The 23,546-nt window shown below is 53.2% G+C and overlaps 1 protein-coding gene across 4 annotated transcripts in view; it reads right to left on the reverse strand.

Annotated features, from left to right (window-relative positions):
* Positions 1 to 299: 299 nt before the first annotated feature.
* Cntn2 (contactin 2) overlaps positions 300 to 23,546 on the reverse strand; it is a 28,587-nt gene continuing 5,340 nt past the window's right edge. Inside the window, exons 2-24 of one of the 4 annotated variants that reach the window (XR_005974036.1) lie at positions 21,224 to 21,378; positions 17,452 to 17,596; positions 17,166 to 17,341; positions 16,877 to 16,972; positions 16,402 to 16,611; positions 16,017 to 16,116; positions 14,783 to 14,958; positions 14,290 to 14,426; positions 13,822 to 13,951; positions 12,047 to 12,197; positions 11,809 to 11,936; positions 11,369 to 11,544; positions 10,785 to 10,905; positions 10,157 to 10,315; positions 9,555 to 9,704; positions 8,959 to 9,029; positions 8,419 to 8,653; positions 8,128 to 8,240; positions 7,574 to 7,760; positions 7,142 to 7,254; positions 6,650 to 6,818; positions 6,019 to 6,255; positions 300 to 5,353 (exon numbers count right to left, since the gene is read on the reverse strand). Coding sequence is in view for 2 of the 4 variants with exons in the window: in XM_041648417.1 (XP_041504351.1) it covers positions 6,152 to 6,255; positions 6,650 to 6,818; positions 7,142 to 7,254; positions 7,574 to 7,760; positions 8,128 to 8,240; positions 8,419 to 8,653; positions 8,959 to 9,029; positions 9,555 to 9,704; positions 10,157 to 10,315; positions 10,785 to 10,905; positions 11,369 to 11,544; positions 11,809 to 11,936; positions 12,047 to 12,197; positions 13,822 to 13,951; positions 14,290 to 14,426; positions 14,783 to 14,958; positions 16,017 to 16,116; positions 16,402 to 16,611; positions 16,877 to 16,972; positions 17,166 to 17,341; positions 17,452 to 17,596; positions 21,224 to 21,299 (3,123 nt within the window). In the remaining 2 variants the exon portion in view is untranslated. Of the gene's footprint in view, positions 6,256 to 6,649; positions 6,819 to 7,141; positions 7,255 to 7,573; positions 7,761 to 8,127; positions 8,241 to 8,418; positions 8,654 to 8,958; positions 9,030 to 9,554; positions 9,705 to 10,156; positions 10,316 to 10,784; positions 10,906 to 11,368; positions 11,545 to 11,808; positions 11,937 to 12,046; positions 12,198 to 13,821; positions 13,952 to 14,289; positions 14,427 to 14,782; positions 14,959 to 16,016; positions 16,117 to 16,401; positions 16,612 to 16,876; positions 16,973 to 17,165; positions 17,342 to 17,451; positions 17,597 to 21,223; positions 21,379 to 23,546 lie in introns of those variants that run through there. The other 3 variants (XR_005974035.1, XM_041648417.1, XM_041648418.1) reach the window with 3 other exon arrangements.

Below are 23,546 nucleotides of genomic sequence, written 5' to 3' on the forward strand. Positions count from 1 at the left end.
CATCGCCCCACCTCTACTTCCTGTCTGGTTTTCCCGCCTATACTTCCTGCCTGGCTAATGGCCAATCAGCATTTATTTAAATCATGATTGACAGAATACAGACAATTCTCCGGCACCATTGCTCTCTTTGGTAGCTGTGCCAGAGTCACCTGGATAGCTCCGAACACTAAACATTCCTTAGCCCCAGCCCTGGGACTCTAATTCAGTTCAAGTTCTGAGCAAAGGATGACTAATGTTTACTTTTAACTTTACAGGGTCTAGTGACTACCTATATTAGTTACATTTCTGTTGCTGTGCTAAAACACCACAAAACGGGCAACTTAGAGAAAAAAGTTTATTTGGGGTTTACAGTCCAAGGGGGACAGAGTCCTGATAGCAGAAGTAACTGCAGCGGGGGCTAAAGCAGCAGGCAGAGAGAGAGAGAGAGACCTCAAAGCCCACCCCCAGTGACATACTTCCTCCATCAAGGTCACACTTATCCTTTCCAAACAGCCACTGAGTGCGAGATGTTTGAGACTTAAGGAGGATGGCTCACTCAAACCTACACACCACCCACAGACTGCCCAGATTCATCAGTTCTTAACCTTTTCTCAGAAGAGTCCAAAGTGTATATTGATATTGTAGAATCATTTGAAAACTAGACAAACAGATGACTATTTCTTGCCTCTGTGTGTGTTTGAGCGTGCGCGGTGTAGAGGCCAAAGTCAACCTTGGTTATTCTTCAGATGGCATCCACTGTGGGTTTTTGTTTCTTTTGTTGTTTATTTTTGAGACAGGGTCTTTTGCTGAGACACAGGGCTCACAGATGAGGCGAGGCTGGCTGGCCACTGGGCCATAGGGATCCACCTGTCTCTGCTTCCCCAGGGCTGGGATTATCAGTGTGAGTCCCCATACCTCCCCAGTGCTGGGATTCCCAGTGTGCATCCCTATTCCTCCCGAGTGCTGGGATTCCCAGTGTGCGTCTCGTGCCTCCTCAGTATCGGGATTCCCAGTGTGCGTCCCCGTACCTCCCAGTGCTGGGATTCCCAGTGTGCATCCCTGTACCCAGATTTTCATGTCCTCAGGGCCTTGTGCATGTGCAGCAGTCGCTTTGCCAACTGAGCAGTTGCTGGTCCTCCACCCGGCTTTCGTCCAGTTTTCATTTTCAAAACTTTAAAGCTTTTTAGTGTAATTGTAATCCGGTACCAGAGATGCATGTTCTGCATTCAGTGTTTGTCTCTGCAGTCTCCTAGCGAGTTCTTCCCGTTGTTCCTTATGATTGGTGCACTGGAGAGCCAGGCTTGTCCAGTAGTCTGCATGCTGTCCCACAGCCTGGACTTGCCCCATGTCCTTGCGATTAGCTTCATGAGCAGTGACTCCGACATTCTGAGAAGAGCCCTACACAGGTACATACTGTGTCACACCAGGAGGCTGAGATGTTACACCTGTCTGTCACCCCAGAAAGGATGGGTTTCAGAAGACCTGGTTCTGGCCCTGCTCTGTTGTCAGCCATACGACAAAACCAGTCTCAGCTTTGACACAGGTGTTTGTGGGGGCCCAAGGAGCTCCCCCAAGGGAAGCTGTTTTGTAAAGTAAAGTCCTGGGTCTGGGGAATGTCATTTAGTCCTAGGCAGTTTGCGGAAACATTCAAGGATAGCTCACTCTAAAGAGGACCTTGAAGGATTCCGTTCCAGTAAACTCGGTAACACACCGCTGAAGGGTCCTGCTTCACACTGTGTAGATGGAAACCCCTTAGGACCAGATATTAACACGTTCCCTGCATTCTGTTGCAGGCCAGTAGTCAGACATGAGGTGGATAGGATAGCTCGGTACATAGCCTTCTCTGCATGCCTTGGGCTCTTGAATTTTGACTCAGAATTTGAAGCAATTGAGCAGAGAAGAGAACAAAAGACTTTCAGATGGGTTTTGTAAAGATGATAACTTAGTTCTAACTGGACATGGTTACATTCCTGTAATCCTAGCTATTCAGGAGACTGGGGCAGAATTCCAAGTTCAAGGCTAGTCTAGTCTACACAGGACGCTCATGGCCAGCCTGGGAAACTTAGCACGATCCTACTTGGATCTGCACGTGCTTTCTGCAGCAAGCCCCCTGCCAATTCAGGACCCAGCATGACATCCTACTCACTTGACACCAGTGACGTTTGAATGAGGACTGCCTGAGTGTGATCCTGCAGGAGCTCGCCTGGAATGCCATCTGCTGTGTCAAGCCTAGGAGTTCCACCTCTTGGAGCCACCCTGATTGATCAGAAGCAACAGTCACCTCCTTACCAGTCGGGGTCATTAATCTCTTCATGGAGGGGACTTCCTTTGGGATAAGAGAGTCAACATGTCAAATGTACTGTCAGGGGACCCGAAAGTGTCTCTGACCTCCAAGTATGTTAGGTGAGACCTGCTCAGGTGCCCGACCGCCAGCCACCTGGCCTGTCTTCCTCCAGGTTAGAGGAAGCGGTCTGCACTGTGTACAGCGTCCTCAGAGTTAGCCACGTGAAAGGCGGATGTACGAGTTGCAGAACAGGCCCGGGACGCTCTAGTGAGGTGATGAGGACCGCAGCCACTGCCAGCTGCCCAGGCAGGTTGAGAAAACACCTTTATTTAAGAATTGCTTGCTACCAGAATCAATAAATAACTATTACAAGAGTGAACAGCGGGCTGGGGTGGAGGGGTCGCATCTGAACAGGAACTATCATCCGTGGGCTAACGAAGCCCCGAGATCAGAGCTGTCCAGGCTCTGAAGTGAGGGCTGACTTAGAGGCATCTGGTGCCAAGGTAGGTGGAGTCTCCTCTAAAGAAACTGTAGGCCGTAGGCCGCTGGGGCTTCCTGGACCTGGACAAAGCTGACTGGCCTATTTTGTTCCTCTACAGTTTTCCTTTAAAGCCCTGCTTTCCCAGAGGCTGTGATCATATGTACAGGTTCAAGAGGTACAACCCCATTCCCAGCTCCCAGCACTGTTTCCAGTGAGCTTCTTGACATCCTTTAGGGTCCCACTTAATCCTATCCAGAGACCCCTTGCCAGGTTTGGTCTCGGCTAGCGAGACAGGACACCACACTTGAACTAGTAACAGGTATGAGCACACCGCTGTCCCTTGGCATGCAGGAGTCCTATTGACTATTCGACACTAGGAAAAGAATGGTGCCCCTGGAAAAGGCATGAGGGGAGGAAAACATCATTAGCCACATTGAGCTCTTGGCCAGAGCACAGGCAAGGATGGCTTTGGGGACTGTGGAGAGGCATTGCCCATGGGGGAAGGCACTAGTGGGTAAGGACTGCTCTGTGGTGGATGAGTCCCTTTGATGGCTTTGTTAAGCTGTGGGGACCATAGCAGATGGCACCGCTAAGGCTTTCCTGTGTTAGGCATTTTGATTCTTAAGATCTCAGCTCCAAAAGGACTCAGCACCTCCCACCCCTTCAGTCAGGACTTCACCCATCCAAGATCCTGCGAGAGCACTCAGAATTCCTCAGAGCTTACTCAAAAGAAGCCCCTTCCTCGTTCCTTCAGGCGTTTCCGCCCTTGGCTTTGTCCTCTCCTGTCCTTTGCCAAGCCCCATAGCCTCCCTGCTCCCCTGCTGTTGGAAGTCACCTGCCACCCGGGTTGGCAAAACCACTATCTTCATCCACACCATCAGACACCATCACATGGCAAGGAGCAGATAGCTCAGTGATGGCCTGAGCCCCTGTACGGACAGAACAGAGCACTTCCCTGTCCCTCAAGAGACATCTGCAGAGTACTTATTTGTGGCTGTCCCTTTTTACCTCTTGTAGTTTAATGTGCATGGATGGAACCTAACAGTCATGACCACAGCAGGAGCAAGCCCACCAACCTCCCAAGCCTGGCCAGGAAGTCTGAGAAGCCATTTAATCTAGCCCTCTTTTTCTAAGCCAGTCAGGGTCCAAGTTTCCTCAACAAGAGTCTTTCTATTTACAAGTGAGTCACCTCTGGTCTTGTGATGCTGTCACTAACACTCCACTTGGAGCCCCCAGACTACCCCAGATGGCTGGCACCACTCTGCATCCCCCCAAACAAATTCTGCCTGCCCAGGGCTAAGTCTTCTCGGGTCTCCCAGCAGCCTGCCTGCTTTTCATGGACCTTGTCAGAAGAAAAGGGGCAGCCTCCTCCCACCTCCCGAGCTAGGTCCAATGCCAAACCAGCTCGCTCTAGATACCCACTTCTCTACAATCCTAATTGCCCAGCCACTGGCTATCTTCTCTAGCATCCCTCCTGCAGCCCAAGGCAGTGGGAAATAGATAAACCTTGGAGGGTTTCTTTCCGTTCCCCTTTCCAGATGCTACACTAACTTTGGGGCCCTGGTGAGGGAGAATGATCACATGGCTGAGCCCCTAGCACCCTTGTAGGTGAGGTGCCAGGAGCAGGAGAGGGGAATTTGATCAGTTCCAGGAAAGCAGTCCCTAGTTAGGGGTTGGATTGGGGGCAGTAGGGAGGAGGTGTGTGAGTGTACGTCTTTAAAAAATTGTGGTGGGTAAATCCTAACATAAACCTGCCCAGGAAAACAGAGCAAGGCTTAAAGTTTAAAAACCCATAACAAAATAGAGCTCTAACTGTAAACTACAGAAATGGGCCATGGAGCAACAGGGCAGCTGCCTCTTGAGACGCCTGCCCTGCAGTTCTTGTGGGCCTAGGTGTGGACACCGGGGTTTCCTGGCCATGCTGCCTCAGGGTCCTGGTCTCGGGAACTCTTGTCCTTGCTTTGGCCTCTCTTCTTGGAGGGCCTGAGAAGCTTCCGGCCAGCATCACTTCCTCAGTTCCCAGCAGAAGTCTGCCTCATCCACGCTGATCTTCTCACAGCCGGGACCTCTCGAAGCAGAGGGCTCATCCTCCGGAGGCTCGGCCACCTTAGTGACAAGGATGCCTCCCACAGGTAGGCAGGAGACTCTGGTGCTTGACCAAGTCTTGTCACTTACAGGTCATGGGACCGTAGGAAGTCCCTAAGCCCCTCTGAACCTCCATTTCCTCATCTGTTAAGGACCGAGTATGGGTCAGCTGAGTTATAAGGCCTCCTCAGTTCTGGTAGTCTGGTCTGCACTGGTAATGTACCCCGAACTCAAGGTAGGCTGCCCCCTTTATTAACCCCCTTTTCTTCTGGGGACTTGAGAGAGTAATCTAGGCAGCTTAGGGAGCATTTGTGGTCAGGTGGTGGAAGGTACTCCTGGAAGCAGGCATGGCCACATCAATGCTGGCCCATTTCAGAGGCCTTTCCATCCCAGGACAGAGGGAGGATGGATGCTGTGTTGAGGGTTGGTTTCCAGGGCCTGCAATTATGGGAGGTGGAGGCAGGCATACGTCTGTGGCAGAGCTGAAGGGAAGAGTGGCATTCAGCTGGGCTCCTGCCCATACCCTGGAGGGGCCAGAAAGGAGGCATCTCAATGGGGCAAGGCAACACCGCAAGACAAGCCCTTTAGTCCCCTAGCCACCTAGAGTGGCTCCATCACTCCGTCATCCAGTCTGGAGGGTGACAGGGTTGGGTTGGCAGTGCTGGCTGAGAGGGCAGTGCCACCTGCATGATGAATAGACCTTGGCCCCAGGCTGGTACCCTTTCCATCAGGGGCTGTAGCCTCTCAACCCTTTGGAGCTCCTCTCCCCAGTAACCTGGGGTCTGGTTGTTGGCTACCAAACAGGAAGGACTGCCTGGGAGCCATGGAAGACCAGGCCGGGACCAGCTGCGCTGCTTCTCCAGCGAGGACTAGAAGGCAGGTCCCTCTGCTCCAGAGAGGGAAACTTATAGACCATGTTTTCAGCCTGCTGCTGTCTATGTTCCTGCTGGGCCTGGAACCTTTGTCTCAGATGGCAGTGCCCACGTGTGACCCCAGAGGGCCATCTGCTTGATCTGAAGATGTATATCAAATGCCTTCTGTCCAAAGGCCTGTTCATTCTGTCCAGGACCCCAAGGGGTCCAGGCATTGGGCCTAGTGTTAATCATGAAAGTCACTGCCCAGTGCCTCCTGATTCAAAGAAAAATTCCTTGCATGGTTTCTATCCTGCGGCAGAATAGAGATACCCTACCTCCTACATAAAGGGTACTGTTGGGTCTAAGCCAACCACTCTCAGGCACAGTGTTAGACAACCTTGGCGTCAGAGGGGGGGCTGTGTCCGTTAGGGCGGGTGTCCAGCTTGGGTGTGGCAGGCAGTGATCAGATCAGAGCTTCTGGAAGCCAGTGAGCATCAGTATCACCACACCGGAGAGCAAGGGGCCAGGACGGGTGGGGCGGACTGCAGAATTCTCCACCATCATGCTTGTGCCTGAAACCGGCAAGGGAAAACTGTGGGGTGGAGCCCCCTGTCCCCAACCCCACCCTCGCAGTAGGACCGAGAGCTCTCTTGAGGAGCACACAGAGGTGAAGAGCTGAACACCAGCGGTGTTCTTGGCTTTACCCATACATACAGCACTGGCCGGGGCCTTTGCTCTTGGTCCCCAGCCCCCTTGCATTCCATAAAAGAGGTACACTCCCTTCTGTGCCTTGGGGTGGTTCTGGGGTGGGGACGGGACAGCCACATGGGCACTACTCATTCTTGCCTGCCTTTTCCTTTTTCTTTGGGAGTCTACAGTAGAGTCGGCTCCTGGACACAATTGTTTCACCAGTATCTGAGGGACCAGGACTGCTGAGGGGTAGAGGGTGAAGGGGAGGGGCAGTACCTCCATTTCTCACGATGTGGACTTCTGCTGGGATCCCATCCCCTCCCGGCCCTGTGGTTCGAATCTGTACCAGGGCGTGCCCTATATCTTCAGGCACTGGGATTTCTATCCAGTTCTGGTTGGTGAGGTGGAGTGTAGGAGTTGGGTGGAAGTCATTCTGATACAGCATCTGCAGGATAGAAGTTTCCAGGTACGGCTTCCTGGACCCTCGAGGTTTTGCCTTTTTGCCCCCTTCAGTTTCCCACTAGCCAGGCTTCTCATAGGTGGAAGGCAAGCATGCAAACAGTAAACTCTCAGACTCCCGGCCCATTGCCGCCCTGCCCCTTCAGCCGCTGTACCGCGCACCTGTTTTTATAGCCTCCACCCAGAGCGCCTGCATTCCATGGCATCCTAACCCCAAATGCCACGCTCCTGTTTCTCAGACCTTCTTGCTAGGGGTTGCAGCTCTCTATAACTACTTCCTGATGGCAGCTCCGTGTGCCCCTGCCTCACCTTGTAGCCAGTGACTGTGGATTCGTTTCGGAGTGGTACCACAGGGTCCCACTTCAGGCTGAGACTGGAGCTTGAGAAAGTCCAGGAGATGTTGCCAGGTGGTCGTCGTGGTGCTACCAGGGGAGGGGAGATGGGAGACACTGCCATATGCTTCCATGGCCACCCCTTCCCACTAGCCAGCCCCTTTCTGATGCCTGCCCATATAGCAGGAATTCTTAGAGCAAGCTGTCACCATGAAAATACAGAAGTTGAAGAAGGGAAAGAGGCCCCAGAAGCCTGACTCTACTTCCATGTTTCAGTAGGGTCCCCTGACCTGCTTCTGCCTGGTGCAGACCATGTGGCAGGAATGGCGAGTGGATTACTAGATAAACAAAGCCCCTACAAGTCCCTACGGCATGGCACACGACTTTCCTTAACCTGGCAGACACTCACGGGGCTTCATGGTCATGGCATCGGCTGAAGGGCTGGCTGGTCCAGTGCCAGCGCGGTTGTAGGCCCTCACAGTTACGTGGTACTTGGTGTTGGGGTACAAGCCAGTGACTCGGGCGCTAGTGTCTAGCCCTGCGGTCCTCACGCGATCAGCAGCTGCTTCTTTGTCTCCAGCTTTCCAGTAGCGGATCTAAAACAGGCAAGGTATGTTAACGTGTACAGTGAAGCTTTTGGCTACCCAGTCCTCAGGCTTCTCCGCCACCCAGGCTGGTCCTGTGGTAGACTCTAGCTTGATAACCTGCACTCTAGGTCAGCAGACCGGGAAAGCAAGGTCACGTGGCTATGAGGCCCTGCATCTGTGGGCTCTCAACTGAGTGTCCAGTCCAAGGGAGGTGTCCAGTGTATGGAGTGAAAGAGGAAGTGGGTGGCTGGTGGGGAAACGATCCTCTTGCTGAGGAATTAGCCATCCCAGGAGGAATGACTAGTAGGCTGGCAGATATTCCCGCCCACTCTGGAGAGCCCAGCCTTACCTCTTCTCAGCCCCAGTTGGTGCTCACCTCGTACCCCAGGAGAATGCCATTCATGTCCTGCTGCACAGGCTCCCAGCTCACGTTCATTTCTGAGGATGAGGTCCCCTTGGCCCAGACCTTGGCAGGGGCCACCCTGGGCTCTGGGGACCAATAAAGAATGGGCATACGTTCCCAAGACACCCCAGTGTCCCACAAAGTTGCCCTGACTAGGACTACACCTGCTTAGGATTTGGGGGATCCCAGGGACCCCAGGCATACCCTAGGCTTGTTTCTCCTCCCATAGGGCATCCCTTTTCCTTCCCAGGCCCACCAGCCCACCTTCCTCTGCTGAGTACACCAGCGCAGTGAGGCTCTCAGGCCCATCCCCCTGGCGATTGTAGCTTCGGATCTTGACCTCAAAGGGTGTGTAGGGATGGATGCTGTCATTGCTGTAGACGTAGTATTGGGCATCAGCACCGGGCACCCGGGCAGTCTGCCAACTGGAGCTGCCTTGCCTGCGGAAGGACAGCAGGTAGCCGAAACCGTCTCCATTCTGGTACTCCCGTGACATGGGCTGGGGGCAAGAGCATGGTATGGGCCAGGGGTCATGGGTATGCGGCCCTGCCCATTCATCTGGCTCCGCCCAGTCTTCACCCAGAGGAGTGGCCCTGGGATGCTCGTGCCTTCTCAAGAGTTTCGTGAGAGGCTACGGGTGCAAGGGGAGAAGGGAGGTAGGGAAGCCGCCAGCCTCCTAGAGAGACTCAGTGGTCCTTTCTGCTTGCTGCCACTGTGTTTGGAAACAAACTAGGAAGGGAGCAAAAGGAGCATGACGCCTGAGAGGCAAGACGCCTGCCTGCTTCTCTGTCCCCGCCCACTTACAGTCCAGTTGATAATGAGCTCTCCAGGGGCTCCGCCCCCTCCGCTGAGTCCTGATGGTGCCACTGAGGGAACTGTTAGGGCCAAGGAACACAGATGTGTTAATGTTAGCGGGCAGTTTGCGAGGACATCTCCCAGCACGTGCCTAGAGAGCATCTTAGATGGGACATCCCAGTTTATCCCTTCTGCTCCACAGATACCAGCTAAAACGGGCCTGGAATCTGACGGCTCCCCTAGAACCCCACAGCACGTGTGGACACGCCCACACAAGGGTACACGTGCTCACAGACATCTTCCTCATTAGCTGATTTCTGCAGTTTGTGTAAACCTTTAAAAATGGCTCAAGGTCCAAGACCAGGCTCTCCCAATGTGACCTTTCTTCCCTTGATCAAACCAGTTCTCCTGTCTTTAGATACTTGGCTGAAACAATGATTCTAGATCTGCCACCGGCAGGTGTTTTTTCCAGAAAGGAGTTTGGTCCATGCAGTAACCTCTAACTTCACATCAGAGCCCAGGACTGGTGAGCAGATTGGGACTTAGTTCCAGCTCTGCTAGGGCACCCTCTGCTGAGCGCTTCCTCTAGAACTCCAGACACTCACCTGCTTCCTTGGTCCGGATTCGGCTGGATGGCCCGCTGGGCTCCCCGGTGCCCAAGATGTTGCTAGCTGAAACCCGAAACTCGTAGTCCATCCAAGGCATGAGACCCAATACCTGGGCAGTCTCGGCATTGCCCTCGATGTTCACAGGATCTGCAAGGCCCCAGGGGTCAGTGGCTAGCACCTATTTGTTGGATGAGGGCAGGTTCTGGGCCTGTGTGACCTTCATATTCTGTCCTCATCCTGATACTACCACATGCTAAGCTTTCAATCACTCTGACTGAAAAGCTGCTGAGCTCGGATGCCTCAGGGCCTTTGCTAATGCTGTGTGCCCCTCATTCCACATATGTTGAGCATGCTGGCATCTCCAGCAATGATCCTTTGAAGGCATCAAGGGCACAGACCAAGTACCTCCTTCATCCTCTCCTTACCTTCCCACTGGTTATGACTACTTCCCTGCCTGCCTAGGTGCTCCCTGGAGATAGAGAACAAAACTTAATTCTCTTTGAAGCCTTGGGCTCAGCTCTTGACCCTCTTCCCTGTCTCCTGCTGTGCACCCAGTGGGGGATTTATCGAAACTGCTCCCGGTGGGGCCTCACACTTACTGGTCCGAACCTGCTTCCACTTCCCAGCAGGAGGAGTGCGAGCTTGCAGCGTGTACTTGGCAATGGGGCTGTGATTGTCAAAACCACGACTCCAGCTAACCTGGACAGTGGTGTCTCCGATGTCTCTCACTACCACACCTCCTGGGGGACCTGGGGGACCTGTACCGAGAAGCAGAGTACACTGGGTCAGATGTGGACAGCTCCCAATGTGAGTGGGTTTTCTCCGTACCCAGCTCGGCCTGGCTCAATATCTAGATGGAGCACCAGACGGCAAAAAATATTGGGTGGGAAGCCAGAGGTTAGGGACAGAGGAGAATGGTGGGTAGGGACATGTCTCAGGCTTGGAGGGTCACAGACTGTCCATAAGGGGATGTATAGATTTCCCAGCACCAAATCTGGAACTCCTAGACTCGGTAGAATCTTGGGGGCATTTAGAGGACATTTTCTTTCTTGAGTATGGCTTCAGAAGAAACATTCTATTCATTTAGGATCCACGAAGAATCACAGAAGAACTAAACAGATGTGTCCATCTCTGTGGCTTCTGCCAGCTTTCAGGGAGGGACGGGAGGTGGGGAGACTGAAGAGGCCTAGACCCTCTCGGGGAACTGGGGTAGCTGATTCCCATCACCTCGGACCAGGACTGTGGCCTCCTTGGATGCACCATCCACCACTGTCTGGGCCATGCACATGTACTTCCCTCCGTGGCGTAGCTGGGCATTCAGGATAGTCAGGTCCCCAACAGTTTCCTTCTGTGCACAGGGAACAGCAAGGTATGATGGGTCAGAAGGAAGCCCTGACTAGTATCAATAGAACCCGGATTCTCTGTCTGTATGGCATGTATGCCCGCTGTGCCTCAGTTTCCCTATCTGTTCAATGGGAAGAATCAGCTACTTGGTACCACTGAACAATAAAGTGTGACACATAAAACAGCCTGCATGGGCCAAGTTAGTGATGACATTTATACCAGGGAAGAGGGACAGTAGCAGAGAGGACTCCTGGGTCACTCATAATGCTAAAGCTGATTCTAACTCAGAAGAATAGGCATTGGGGGGATTTAGGAATGGTGGCTGTCAGTCCCAGGACGGGCTTGCTGGGCGCTGCCTCAGGCATTAGGGAGAATTTTTGAGGGCTTGAAGATGGTGATGACTGAGGATATAACAGGTCCCCTGTCTTATCTGGAAGAAGAGAGAGTTATGAGACCTCTGGCCTTACCACACTGGCCCTCCGGTAGTGACTTCCAGGCTTATCAAAGTCAATGGGAAAGTCATCCAGGGTCCAGGTGAAGGTGAGGTCCATGGTGGGGTCATGGGAGGCATGGCACTGGAGGGTCAGGTTATCACCCACGTTGATGTCAGCACTCGAAGGCGCTAGAGTGATCTTGGTTGCATCTACAAAGCAAAATAGCAACAACAAAATAAGGCTCTTTGGTGTAAAAGGATGGAAAGGCCCCAGGCAGGGGAGAGGCCCTGTCCTGTACCCCAAGAAGAAAATTCATAAGCAATCAGTTTCTGGAGACTGGTCAAGGGTGGTCCCAAGAGAAACTGAGTTCTGAGGTAGCCTTGGAAGCAGAAGTATACGGAGCCAGGAGCAGATGGCTGGCAGAAGAGCACCCTGGCAACGGACCAAGGGTCCGAACAGACCATGGTCCTTACCGCGCACAGACAGGATCCCAGTACTGTTAGCTTTGCCCATGAAATTCTCAGCAAAGCAGGTGTATTTGCCTTCATCCGATCGACTGATGTTTCTGATAATCAAGGTGCCATCTGAGGTTACAGTCACTCTGCAGCAAGGACACAGAAGATCTAGTCACCCCAGGGATAGGCACACCGTGGCAGTGGGAAGTGGACTAACCAACAAGAAGCCGTCTCAGCTGTGGCACACAGAACCTACCTGGAACTGTTCCCCAAAATCTCAGTGCCCTTGCTCCAAAGCACGGTAGCCTTTGGGGCTGCGCGCGGCTGGCAGGGGATGCTGACTTCTCCCCCGCGAGCAGCGGGGATCAGCCGTCTCACAGGGTTCTGCCTGAAGTCGGGGGCCAGAGCTGTAGGAGAGAGGCTACTTACATACTTACCCTGTGATAGCCACAGCCCCCCTCACCATTAAGATGTCACCTGGCCATGTGCTAAGGACTGTGACGTGCCACTGGAGACCAGCCTCTCAAGTGGCAGCAGTGTCTCTCCACTCTCTACCTCCACATGTGCTCCAACTGTCTGTCTTGCTTTCAGTTTTTTCCTTTTCCTTTGAAAGATCTATTTATCTTTCTTTTATGTGTACGGGTGTTTTGCCTGCATGCATGTCTATGCAACACCCTCATGAGGAGGCCTGAGGAGGGTTATCAGATTCTCTGGAACTTGAATTACAGAAAGTTGTGAGCCACCATGTGGGTGCTTGTAATAGAACCTGGGTCTTCTGCAAGAGCAGCCAGCGTCCTGTGGAGCCATGGCTCCAGCCCCCCACACTCCCCACACTCCCACCCCAACCCTCAGCTTTCCTTTCTAATCCTCTGACTTTGCCAAGTCTTTCTTGCTTCAGGATCTTTGTGCTTCTCCAGATCTTTCCAAGGCTGGCTCCTTCAGGTCATGTCCAAATGTGGCTTCCTCAGAGAGTCTTCCCTGACCGCCCATCTCACTGGCTCACCTCAGGATCACTGCTCTGCTGGATCTCCTTATACCACATTCTTAGAGTTATCTGCATGAACCTCATGTTTACTTATTCCTCTCTCTCAATTGGATTGGACAGTATTTGATACCAGAGAGTGATATTTTTTTGCTCATTTGTCAGGAGATGTTGAATAAATGAATGAAAGAAAGAATGAGTCTTGGGACTGAAGAGATGGCTCAGTGGTTAAGAGCATGGTTGCTCTCGCAGAGGACCTGAGTTCAGTGAACCAGTGCCCATATGGTGGCTCACAACCATGTATAATTCCCGTTCCAGGAGAATCAACACTTTGTTCTGACTTCTATGGGCATGTGATACACATACAAATATTAGCATTTATACAAATAAAATTTTAAAAAGGTCTTGTTGAGCCTATTAAAAACTTAATAAAGGATCCTCATGTCCATCTTACAGCAGAAAAAGCCTGCGTAGCAAGCTCAAGGGGCTCACGTTCCTCGGCCCCTGTCAAACAAAGTCAGGCCTTTCACAGTTAGCCCTTTGCGTCTCAGTTCCCCTAAAGCAGTGGTCAAGGGCAGTGCAAAGCATTTCTTTGTTTTGTTTTGCGAGACAGTGTTTCTCTGTGTAACAGCCCTGGCTGTCCAGGACCTCGCTCTGTGGACCAGGCTGACCTTGAACTCACAAAGATCCAGCTGCCTCTGCCTCCCAAGTGCTGGGATTAAAGGTGTGCACCACCACCACCAGCAGGAAACATTTCTGAAATCTGGAAGCTGAGGCAGAGAATTGGGTGCCACAGGCCACAGAGCTGAAAGAGCTAGGTTAAATCACCACTCACTGCGGCGAGCACGCTTTGTCTAGCCATGTCCTTGGATAACTCAGCCTAGTGTCTTCAAACTGGTGCTACTGAAAACCCAAAGGAAACTGTGTGTGTGTGTGTGTGTGTGTGTGTGTGTGTGTGTGTTCAGATGTATACATGCAAGCGTGTGTTTGGAGAAGCAAAGGCTCACACCACCCAGCACAACCTGCAGGTCCCAGGACTACTCCTTTACCTTGCACTGCCAGCTCGGCGCTGGCATAGATAGTGCCATGTTTGTTTTCCGCCACACACTGGTACATGCCCGAGTCCTCCAGGCTCAGCTTAGAGAATCGCAGGTCCCCAGCCAAGACCTCCACTCGGTTCTGTGCAGGAGAACCAAGGCAGAGCAGGGAGATCAGGACTGTTGGGGGACAGAAGGGACAGAAGGGGTGGTGCAGAGGCTGTAGGCCAGCATCAGGTCGGGGGTTCATGAGCGCAGGCCTCCCTAGTATCTTAGGCCTTCTGGGAGCCAGACTTAGGATCATGCCCCCGTTTGGTGGGATCCCAGATCTCTGTGCACAGGTGACCCACCTGTGGCCATGTGACTCTGAGATGGGAAGAAGCAACAAAACATCCCAAGACCTCCTGGTTGGCCCAGCTAGTAAGAGGGCCAGGCAAGCAGAAGAGGGTGGTCATGTGGGAGGGAGCCCCGGTTTCCTACCTGGGAGGCCAGAGGCTCCCCATTTCTCAGCCAGCGCACCATGGGCCGAGGCTTGCCTGCTGCTGCACAGGCCCAACGCAGGTTGGAACCAATGTCGGCTTCTGTGTCTGAGATCACCTTGAGCCACTCAGGCTGAGCTGTGGGGAAGTAAGAGAGAAAAAACCTGGACTGGCTGAGAGGAGCCTTAGGCTCATTAAATAGGGAATTAGAAGGTTGCAGTATTTGTAAGCGACAGCAGATGGCGCTGTTGGTATTCTGGGATGGAGAGACAAAGACGTGGGGGGCAGAAGAAAGCTGGCACTCTATGGTTGTGCCAGTGACTGCTTTAGCAACTAAATCTCTTGAAAGACATGTGCTTTTTGTATGCTCCTGCTGAGCTCTGCAATGGCCTCTCCCACTATGCTTAGTAGCCCTGGCAAGGGCAAGGCCTTCCAGTCTCTTGATTTTTCATGCTGTTTCCTCAAAGAGAAGGGAGGTGTCGCCAGCTCTGTACCCTGCACAATGATGCGTCCCTGGACGGTGTCACGGCCCTTAGAATTCTCTGCCTCACATTCATAGGTGCCCTCATCTTCAAAGCTCACGCTGGGGATCTGCAGGGTGGGCTCTGCTGTGGCCCACTGCGGGGACAAAGAACCATCCACTTTACGCCACTTGATCCTGGGAACAGGGCTGACAGGGGAGAAAGAGCCAGAGGGGGTGAGCTGAGCTGGGTACGCGCCTCATGTGTCCCCAGAGCCTACACTCACACTCACGGGCCCTCCTGAAGAGCTGGGCAAGGTGACAGGGACTCGTTTGGGAGGAGACAGAGGGAAAGAGGGCACAAACAAGACTAGGAACATCCTCAAGGAAGAGCCAAGAAGAGGGCGCCCCTATCGGAGGCCCTTGTTCCCAGCCACAGCCAGGAAGCCAGTGCAGCTGATTTTCTGTGTGGTCTGTACTCTGAAGCCAGCTTGCCCTCACACCACAGCGGTCAACAGTGGCCTATGACCGGAGTCTTTACAGGTCCCCTTTCCTATTGCCCCACTTTCCCAAGACATTTTATTAGTAATTTGTATACTAAAGGGGTCTAGGGAGCCATAACATATTGCCCCGCCAAATGCTCCTTACACGTTTTCTGGAGGCACAATCATTTCCCACATGGCCAAGGAGCCCTGCTCTCATGGATCCTTTTTCTGGGAAAGCAAGAGAGAGGCTTTCCGTGGTAATTTTTAAAAGACCTAATGTAACATTCATGCAGCACTTGTAAATGCCAAGCGTCATTCTCAGGGCCTGGCATCCATTCACTTGTCTAATCTTTGTAACCATCTTACAGGGCGGGCACTGTTACCATGACCACCCACCAGTCAGGGAGCCCAGACTGAGATGTTAGGTCGTTTGCCAGAGGTCTCTGAGTCAGCAAGCGGTGAAACAGGGGCTTTGAACCAGCAGGATGGGGTTTACACACGGTGCTTCCTGCCTCTAACCCTGGGTGCTCCTCAAACTGCCCTAGGGCTGCATTACTGTCAGGAGGACCAGGATTCGCTCATGCCTATGAAGCCCTCGTATGTAATGTCCTCCTGGCAGAACTGATTTCGTTTGGTGCTGGGTGATGCCTGTTGTGTGACCAGCACCCTGCTAGCCTGCTGACTTTGCCCTCTCTCATCCCGGGATCCCTCCTGCTCCTGAGGGGCTTTGAAACGAAACTCTGCGCAGTTCCAGGGCACTCTTGTCCTTCCTATGGTACTTACTTCCCAAAGGCAAAGCACTCCAGGGTGACCTGCTGCCCAACCAGTGCATAGGTCTCTGGGGGGAATCTGGCTTTGATGCTGGGAGCAAAGAGTCGGGGATCTGGGGAGAGAGACGTGGAAATCACACACAAAGGACTCCAGGGAGGTGGTCTGTGTTTAGGGGCCGTGCCTTCCAAAGACCACAAATCTCCAAACACAAATGTTTGGAATTTGTAAATATTCCCTTTCCCCTGGGGGCCTAGGCAGGGCACCCCAGGAAGATCAGCTACCCAACCGGTGCACAGGTCTCTGACAGCAGGCCCTCTGAGCTGTTCTTCTTGGGCTCAAGGGAAGTCCCAAAGCCTACTGCCTCTCTCAGCCCGGCCTCATAGCCCACGGTCCTGACCTTCAGCCGCCAGGTTGAGCTGCGCGAACTTGCTGAAGACACTCTTGGTGGAGAAGTCCATGTGGCTGGTGGCCAGACAAGAGTAGTTGCCTAGGTCTGAGGCATTGGTCCGAGCAATGTAGAGGTTTCCTGTGGTCTGGGACACGAAGTGACGCCCATCCGTTGGGATGAAGTTGGGGAACTCATTGAGGAGCCAGCGGTAGGACAAACCTAGAAAGGAAGGGAGTTTGAGGAGACTCGGGTGTGCTGGGGCAGGACCCTGACATGCTGAATGTTCTGCCTGCTCAGGAGAGTTTGTAGCTCTAAACAGGGTCTGAGGAGACGTGTAAAAGGAAGAGATGGCTTCAGCTCTGTCCTCAGGTACTGGGAGCACGAGACTTATCACCTCCTGTCCTGTCTTTCCTCTCCCCAGCATCTAAATGTCTTTTCTGGTGCAGCCCCCGCCCCCTCGCTGTGGTCCAGGAGCCCCACTTACCTGGGTAGTGGGCAGGTGGGTTACAAGGCAGCATCACCCCCCAGCCCTCGTGGGTTTTCACCGGGTCTCTCTCTTCCTTGGAGAATTCCTGCAGAACTGGAGAAGGAGAGCAGGGCTCAGGCACTGTCTTCGAGCTTGGGGCTCCCCAGCTCCTCCTCCATGGGGAAGAAGCAGTTTCTACCATGCCATTTGTGGGCAGGAAAGCCTGGGGCTGCCACCTATCCTTCCTGGGCACCTTTCCCTGGCTCCATCTACCCACACCCAACATCTTGGCTCCCACGGATCTCACAGCCGAAGCGGAGGACTGCCTCCTTGCTGACGACAGTGCCCACTGGGTTTGAGGCTAGGCACTGGTAGACACCAGCATCCTGTGCCTTGGTGGGGCTCATGATGACCAGGTTGCCCCCCATCAGCTGGTAACGGGAACCGGGTTCCAGGTTCATAATAGTGCCATTCATCTTCCACCTGCAGCAGGGAGGAGTGATGTTGGGGTGGGACCTCAGGCCTGAACGTGTAGGGCTGATGTGAGGAGAACCTGTATGGCTACCCGGGGCTTCCCAGCATCCATGGCTCACCTATAGGTGGCTGGAGGGCTAGCTCGGGCACGGCATGCCAGTGTCACCTGATCCTCTGTGGATTCCTCTGGGAACAGCAAGCCTACAGGCTGGTCTTCGAAAACAGGTCCAAAGGTAGCTGGGGTTCCCTGGACAAAACTCCATCCTGCAAATAGGAGATACCACCAGAGGCTCAAGGTGTGAGATGGTCCAAGTCCAATGTTAAGGGCATGTTGTCCAGCAGAACTTAGTGGGGATGCCTCACTTTCTGCATTGTCCAGTGGGTGGCCATTCGTGGCTACTGAGGATCTGGAAGGTGACTTAGAAACCAAAATTTAATTTTAATGAATTTAAAAAGGCTGGGAAAGTCCCATAAATCCATGTGTGCATTGTCCGTCACCTACCTACAGTCACACAGTGAGCATTTGCTCTATACCTGGCACTGGGCTGTGAAAAATCAGACACACGCCCCCTTGCCTTGAAGGACCTTGCAATATAGGGAAGGAAACCACGAGCAGACAGCACAGGGGGCCACGTCACAGAGACATTCGGAACAAGACTGTGAGACTCTCAGAGAACCTCACACAGGTGTGGCACATGGGAAATCACCAGCAGGAAATGCAGAGAAGGGTGTGTGTTTCTAGAGTCCAGTGCTCTCCTAGGGAAGTATATCCAGGGAAAAGGGCTCATTTGGAGGCTGGGCTGGGCCTCCTTAGGCAAATTCTAGCCCCCTCCCCCAGGTATTGATCTGGTGTCTGCCCATGCAAAGAGGAAGACTTCACTTCCCAGGTCCATGGCAGGAGGAAATAAGGAGGGCCTGGGCACAGCGAGCAAGCTCAACCACCAGCTATTAGACCCAACTGGGGACGGGGATCAGGGGAGATGAAAGGCTGGATGTTGGGTGTGTGGTAGCAGGTCAAGTGGGGACAACTTTATAAACTGTGTCACATCTCAGGGAAAAAAAGGCCCGATGGGCCACACAGCCAATCAGGCAGGTAGGGTTGCTTAGCAAATGGGATTCACATCTGCCAGCCCCATCTCAGTCACCACCTTGCTCTGCATATGCCATTGTCCCATCTTGCTAGAACAGGATCAGCAGGCAGAGGGCTGGACAGTACTTCGCACCTGCATCAGCACGGTGGGGGCTCTGCCACTGTGGGATCAGATGGGAGCTGGGCCTCTTAATTGGCTCCTATCTCTTATGCAGCTGATTTCAGACCCTCCTTGTCAGGTGGGGGGATGGGAGGAGGGAACTCCATTAACCAATTAGTGGCTTCTTTCTGGGCACATCCAGCTGCCAGCCCTCTTCCAAGCGTGGTCCCTCTGCTGCAGCTGAGGCCCAGCTCTGGCCTCTTGGGAGTGGGGACATCTGTCAAGCAGCCCTCTGTCTGAGGAATGGGGTAGACTTCCAGAGTGGTCTATGGAAGGCCTCCCCTGAGTCCTGTCCGTGCTGCCCACCCCACCCCACACCAAGTGCTTGTCACTCTCCTTTGCTGCTGCCCCGAGGCCTCTGAGGTGGTGTGTGACAGCAACTGCATCATCTCCCCCTGGAAAACCCAGCTTAATCCAGAGTTAATGATGAAGGCGGAAGATGGGGACCCTGTCCCAGCTAGGACCACCTGCAGAGAGGGGAGAGGGAGGGCCAGAGGGAGGAAACGGAAGGATGTGGAGACAGCAGCGGTGGCCGGCTGCTGGGAACCACCTTATACAATAGCAGCTTCCAGGAACTCAGCCCTGCTTGCTCATTCCATATGTATGTTACATATTCACAAGTAGCTCTACTCACTGGTAATAATTTAGCCACAATAAGAATAGTGCTGTCGATCCAACTGCTCACTGTCACCTGATGCCACACTCTGAATTCTAAGAAGGGGGGTGATTCTCATCTCACCAACAAAGACTGAGACTTAGGAAGGTGTAACAACTTGCCCCACCTCAAAGCAAAGGGGGAGATCTGCCTCATCCAGCCTCATTTTGCAGCCAGCATTTTTTTTTTTTTTTTTGGTTTTTCGAGACAGGGTTTCTCTGTGGTTTTGGAGCCTGTCCTGGAACTAGCTCTTGTAGACCAGGCTGGTCTCGAACTCACAAAGATCCGCCTGCCTCTGCCTCCCAAGTGCTGGGATTAAAGGCGTGCGCCACCACCGCCCGGCCCTGCAGCCAGCATTTTTAACCACAGTGGCCATGATTTCTGACTTCAGGTTTTGGAACCATCTGAGGCCCTAGTTCCACCCCAGAGACCTGACATCAGAAGTTCCGGGAATGAAAAACAAAATGCTTTTGAAAAGGGTTGCAGTGGAGGGTATCAGGGTACAGGATGCACCTCACTCACACCCAGACTCCATCAAGCCCCTGGTGCACAGACAATGTCACATGGCCCACACTTCCCTCCAGAGCTACGGACATACCCGTATATCCCATCCCACAAGTGACCACGCACGGACACAAAGTCCTGGGCAAAGCACCTTTGCCCCCATTTACTGTTTTCCCCAGAGAAGACATCAGACATGTTGCAGTGGGAGGAAGGAGCCAGAGAGATGCTGTATGAAGCAAGATGCCACGCCTCTCTTTGCCCTGGGCTGTGAGTGGTTCAGAGCTCTACTCTAGGATCAGGTGAGCAAGCCAAGAACAGAGACGCACTTTCCAGGTCTCAGATAAGAGTAGATGGAGGACTGGGTCACACATGGGAGACAGCAGCCCGGGTCCTGGCCCTTTGGCAACTGCCTTCTGACCTGTTTAGATCAGGGTAGCCTGAGCGGTGCTCACACCTCTTGCTTTTAGTTCCCCCAGTCTGGAGGACCCTGGGGCAGATAACTAGGCCCCGGGGTCTTGGAGTGAGCCCAACTCCTCAGCACCCCCATCAAGCTGGGTGCAGGGCGAATCAGAGCAGCAGGGACCCAATGAGAGCTTCTGAGCATGCCAGCCTAGACAAAGATCTAGAAGGCACGGCTGTGTCTTGGAGGGTTGTGGGCAAAACTCCAGGGTAGGGTCTAGACTCCAGGACTGCGGGATGAGTGCTCCTTCTCCCATGGAGTTCTTGGGAAAAAAAAAATTCCTGTTGATCTGAGTTTGGGGTTCAGGCCCAGCCAAACAGTAGCCAGCTGGCCCCTCAGCACAAGCCCTGGAGACACCCAGCTCCTGGGCACAAACTCTCCAGCTCTGCTTGCCCCCTTCTCTGCCCTCTGCCAGCTGTTTCTCATCTCTGATCTGAGTACGGAGATTACCATGGAGATGGGACCCTCTGTCAGCAACTCTGATCGGCCTCATCTGTCCCTTTCTGCCCCTCCCATCCAGGTTGCCTCAAGAAAGTCTCTCAGGATTCTATGAAGTACCTGTTAACCCCTTGGGTCTGGGACCCTGGAGCATTCTCCAGGGAAAAACATCTGGATATATTGGAGGTGTCCTATGGCCTGGGGTGTCTACTGAGCACTGGCCATGAGGCAAGTACAGCCGAAGGCATCATTTTCATTTAAATCACATGATAGCTCAGGGGTGACACTTGGCGACGCCTACCACACTAGGCAGTGTTGTTCTAGAGGCCACAGCTCCAATGGTTGGCATGGAGATCTGGCTTTGCCACATTGCACTTTCTGACACAGGGTAAGCTATCCAGCTTCTCTGGGACATTTTTCTTCATCTTCAACATAACCAGGATCCATTTCCTCTCCTCCCGACTCCACAGGTCAGGTAAGATTCACAGACGGGAATAATTCAGCAAGAAAATGGCCTCAGCAATGCAGAGGAATTGCCGCCTAAGTGGTAGTAATGACTTAACCATAGAATCAGGCACTCTTACCTGGAGAGGAGGCCAGGGCCACTGTAGCCAGCACCAGCAGCAGCGAGCATGACTTTTTCCTGCCGTGTGTCCCCATGGTGGGTGTTTCAGGCAGAGTCCAGAGGGCAGGAACCAAAGCCCAGCTCCAGAAGAATCAACTGGAGACAGAGAGACACCTAAGGAGACAGAGGATAAGAGCTCTAAGCCATGGCACCCCTCCCAGCTGCAAACACATCTGGTGAGTGTCTGTGGAAGCACAAGCACTCAACTTCCTCGGGTCCCAGAGGAGGGGCTTGGCTATTATCAAGGAGCGCTTCCAGGGCTGAGGACCTCCTGTTGCCCCCGCCCCTCACCTCCCCTGGGAGTCTGGTCTGCCCGGTGCCTCTCCCTCCATCCAGCAGGTGCAGACCAGGAAGTGGAAGCAGAACTAATTGGAAGGCAGGAACCCACCTGCCTGTTTGCCGGCAATCGTGATCCCTCTGTGTCAGAGGAGCCCTGAGAGAGTGGGGTGTGTGCCTGGGAAGGGAGCCAAGAACATCTTCCTGTGGTACTTGGGGACCAGGGCAACTCTCTCTGCTCTTTTCCCACAGTCGCCTTGGTGGTGGCCACCAAGCCTCTCTGCAGCTGCACAGTCTCTGAACCAGGACTGATTTTCTCAAAGGGAAGTTTTATGACTTAGCTCTGCCCAGATGCAGCACCAAGATTCTTTGACCTTGGTCCTATCAGCCCCACTCCCAGCACACTGGTTAACGGCCCAGCTTCCATCTTACACTGGGATAGAAGAGACTGGGCAGGTCACAGAGAGCAGGGCAATGGCTAGGGAGGTGAGGACCTCATGTGATGAGGCAAGGACAGGGAAGGGAGTCACCTTTCTATCTATTCCTCCTCAGGAAGAATCCCTAATTTCTGGGGGACAGGGACTCCCCGGAGCTACCTTCTAGATATTGAGATTAGTCCGGTCACCACAGTCCATTCCTCCCTCTCAGAGCTGCCATAGGCCAGGGCACCTGGCTGCAGATTCTACCAGCCTGCCCTCCCTCCTGCCTGCAGAAGGCCCGGGGCAAGGCTTTCCCCACTAACTGGCTGTGGAGCCCTGCTGTCTGCATCCGTGTCCCTGGTGAAATTGCTATCTTTCAGGTCCTTCAACTTAGGCTCTCATGCTTCCTGAGAGAGCAGTCAGGACCCCTTCCCCGTGGGCCCAGAAGCAAGACTAGAGATGAATGAGACCTCGGGATGTGCCTCACAGAAAAAAATCCCAGCCCTCCTCCACCTGGTTTCTCACATTTCCTGCTTCCAGCTGCTAAAAGTCAGGAGGAAGAATTGCCCTGGGCTCCCCAGGGTGTCCGCAGGGATGCTCAGAAAACTCAAGAAGCAGGGGTGGGGGTCAAGAGCAGAAGCATCTCCTTTTTCCTTCTGTAAATTGGTTTTATTTTTAATTATGTGTACTTGTGTGGGTATGCGCATGTGAGTGTAGGTGCCCACGAATCCTGGAAGAGGGCAAGTTATTACCCTGGTGTGGAGTCTCAATTTTCCCATCAGTAAAATGGGGATGATGTGAGCACTACAGAATAGTTCTGTGGCTACATGTAGTGTCCCCTGTACTGGTTATCAATGGCTGCCTGCGGTGTCCCCTGTATTGGTCATCAATGGCTGCCTGCAGTGTCCCCTTTACTGGTCATCAGTGGATACATGTGGTGTCCCTTGTACTGGTTATCAGTGGCTGTGAAGCCCCGGAGTCATCTGGACCTCTGTCAGTCTACTGTGGGGAGAGAGGTAGAGAATAGCTCTAGATGCCCCCCTTCTCCTGCCTCCATCTCATCTGGTATCCACTTCCTGCTCTTGACTTTCCCAGGATGCTCCCTTGTTGAGGAATGTGAACATCCCTGTGACTGGAGAATCGTGAACTCGCTCCTGGCACGGGGAAACTGCCCATCATGTACTCCTGCCCTTTGCCAGCCCTCTGGTCCAGAGCTCAGCTCAGGCACAAGGGGCTGGCCTGGGAGGGGGCCGGGCTGTGGGTGTTTATCTGCATACACCAGAGCAAGGCAGAGATGAAGTCACAGGGGTTGCCTCAGCCATGCGGTGGCCAAGATTCTGTATTGTCTTTCTGGTGAAGACTGTAGATTATGGATAATCCAATCCCACTGCCTCCCTTAAACTTTAGTTTAATCTGGGCTTTTTATCAGTCATCAGTCTGGTCTAAATGCCCTGGGCGCCCTCTAGGGACCAAGACCTGTAGCCTTAGAGATATGTCTGGATCAGGAGGATGTGGGGTTTCTCCTGGGACACACTGGCCGCTAAGTCAGTGTTATCGGATATATAGTGAGCCCCATTGCTCTGAATA

The sequence above is a fragment of the Microtus oregoni genome, unplaced genomic scaffold, assembly GCF_018167655.1.
Source record: "Microtus oregoni isolate MIOR12 unplaced genomic scaffold, Mior012 000003F_ref0000135, whole genome shotgun sequence".
Taxonomy (NCBI): Eukaryota; Metazoa; Chordata; class Mammalia; order Rodentia; family Cricetidae; genus Microtus; species Microtus oregoni.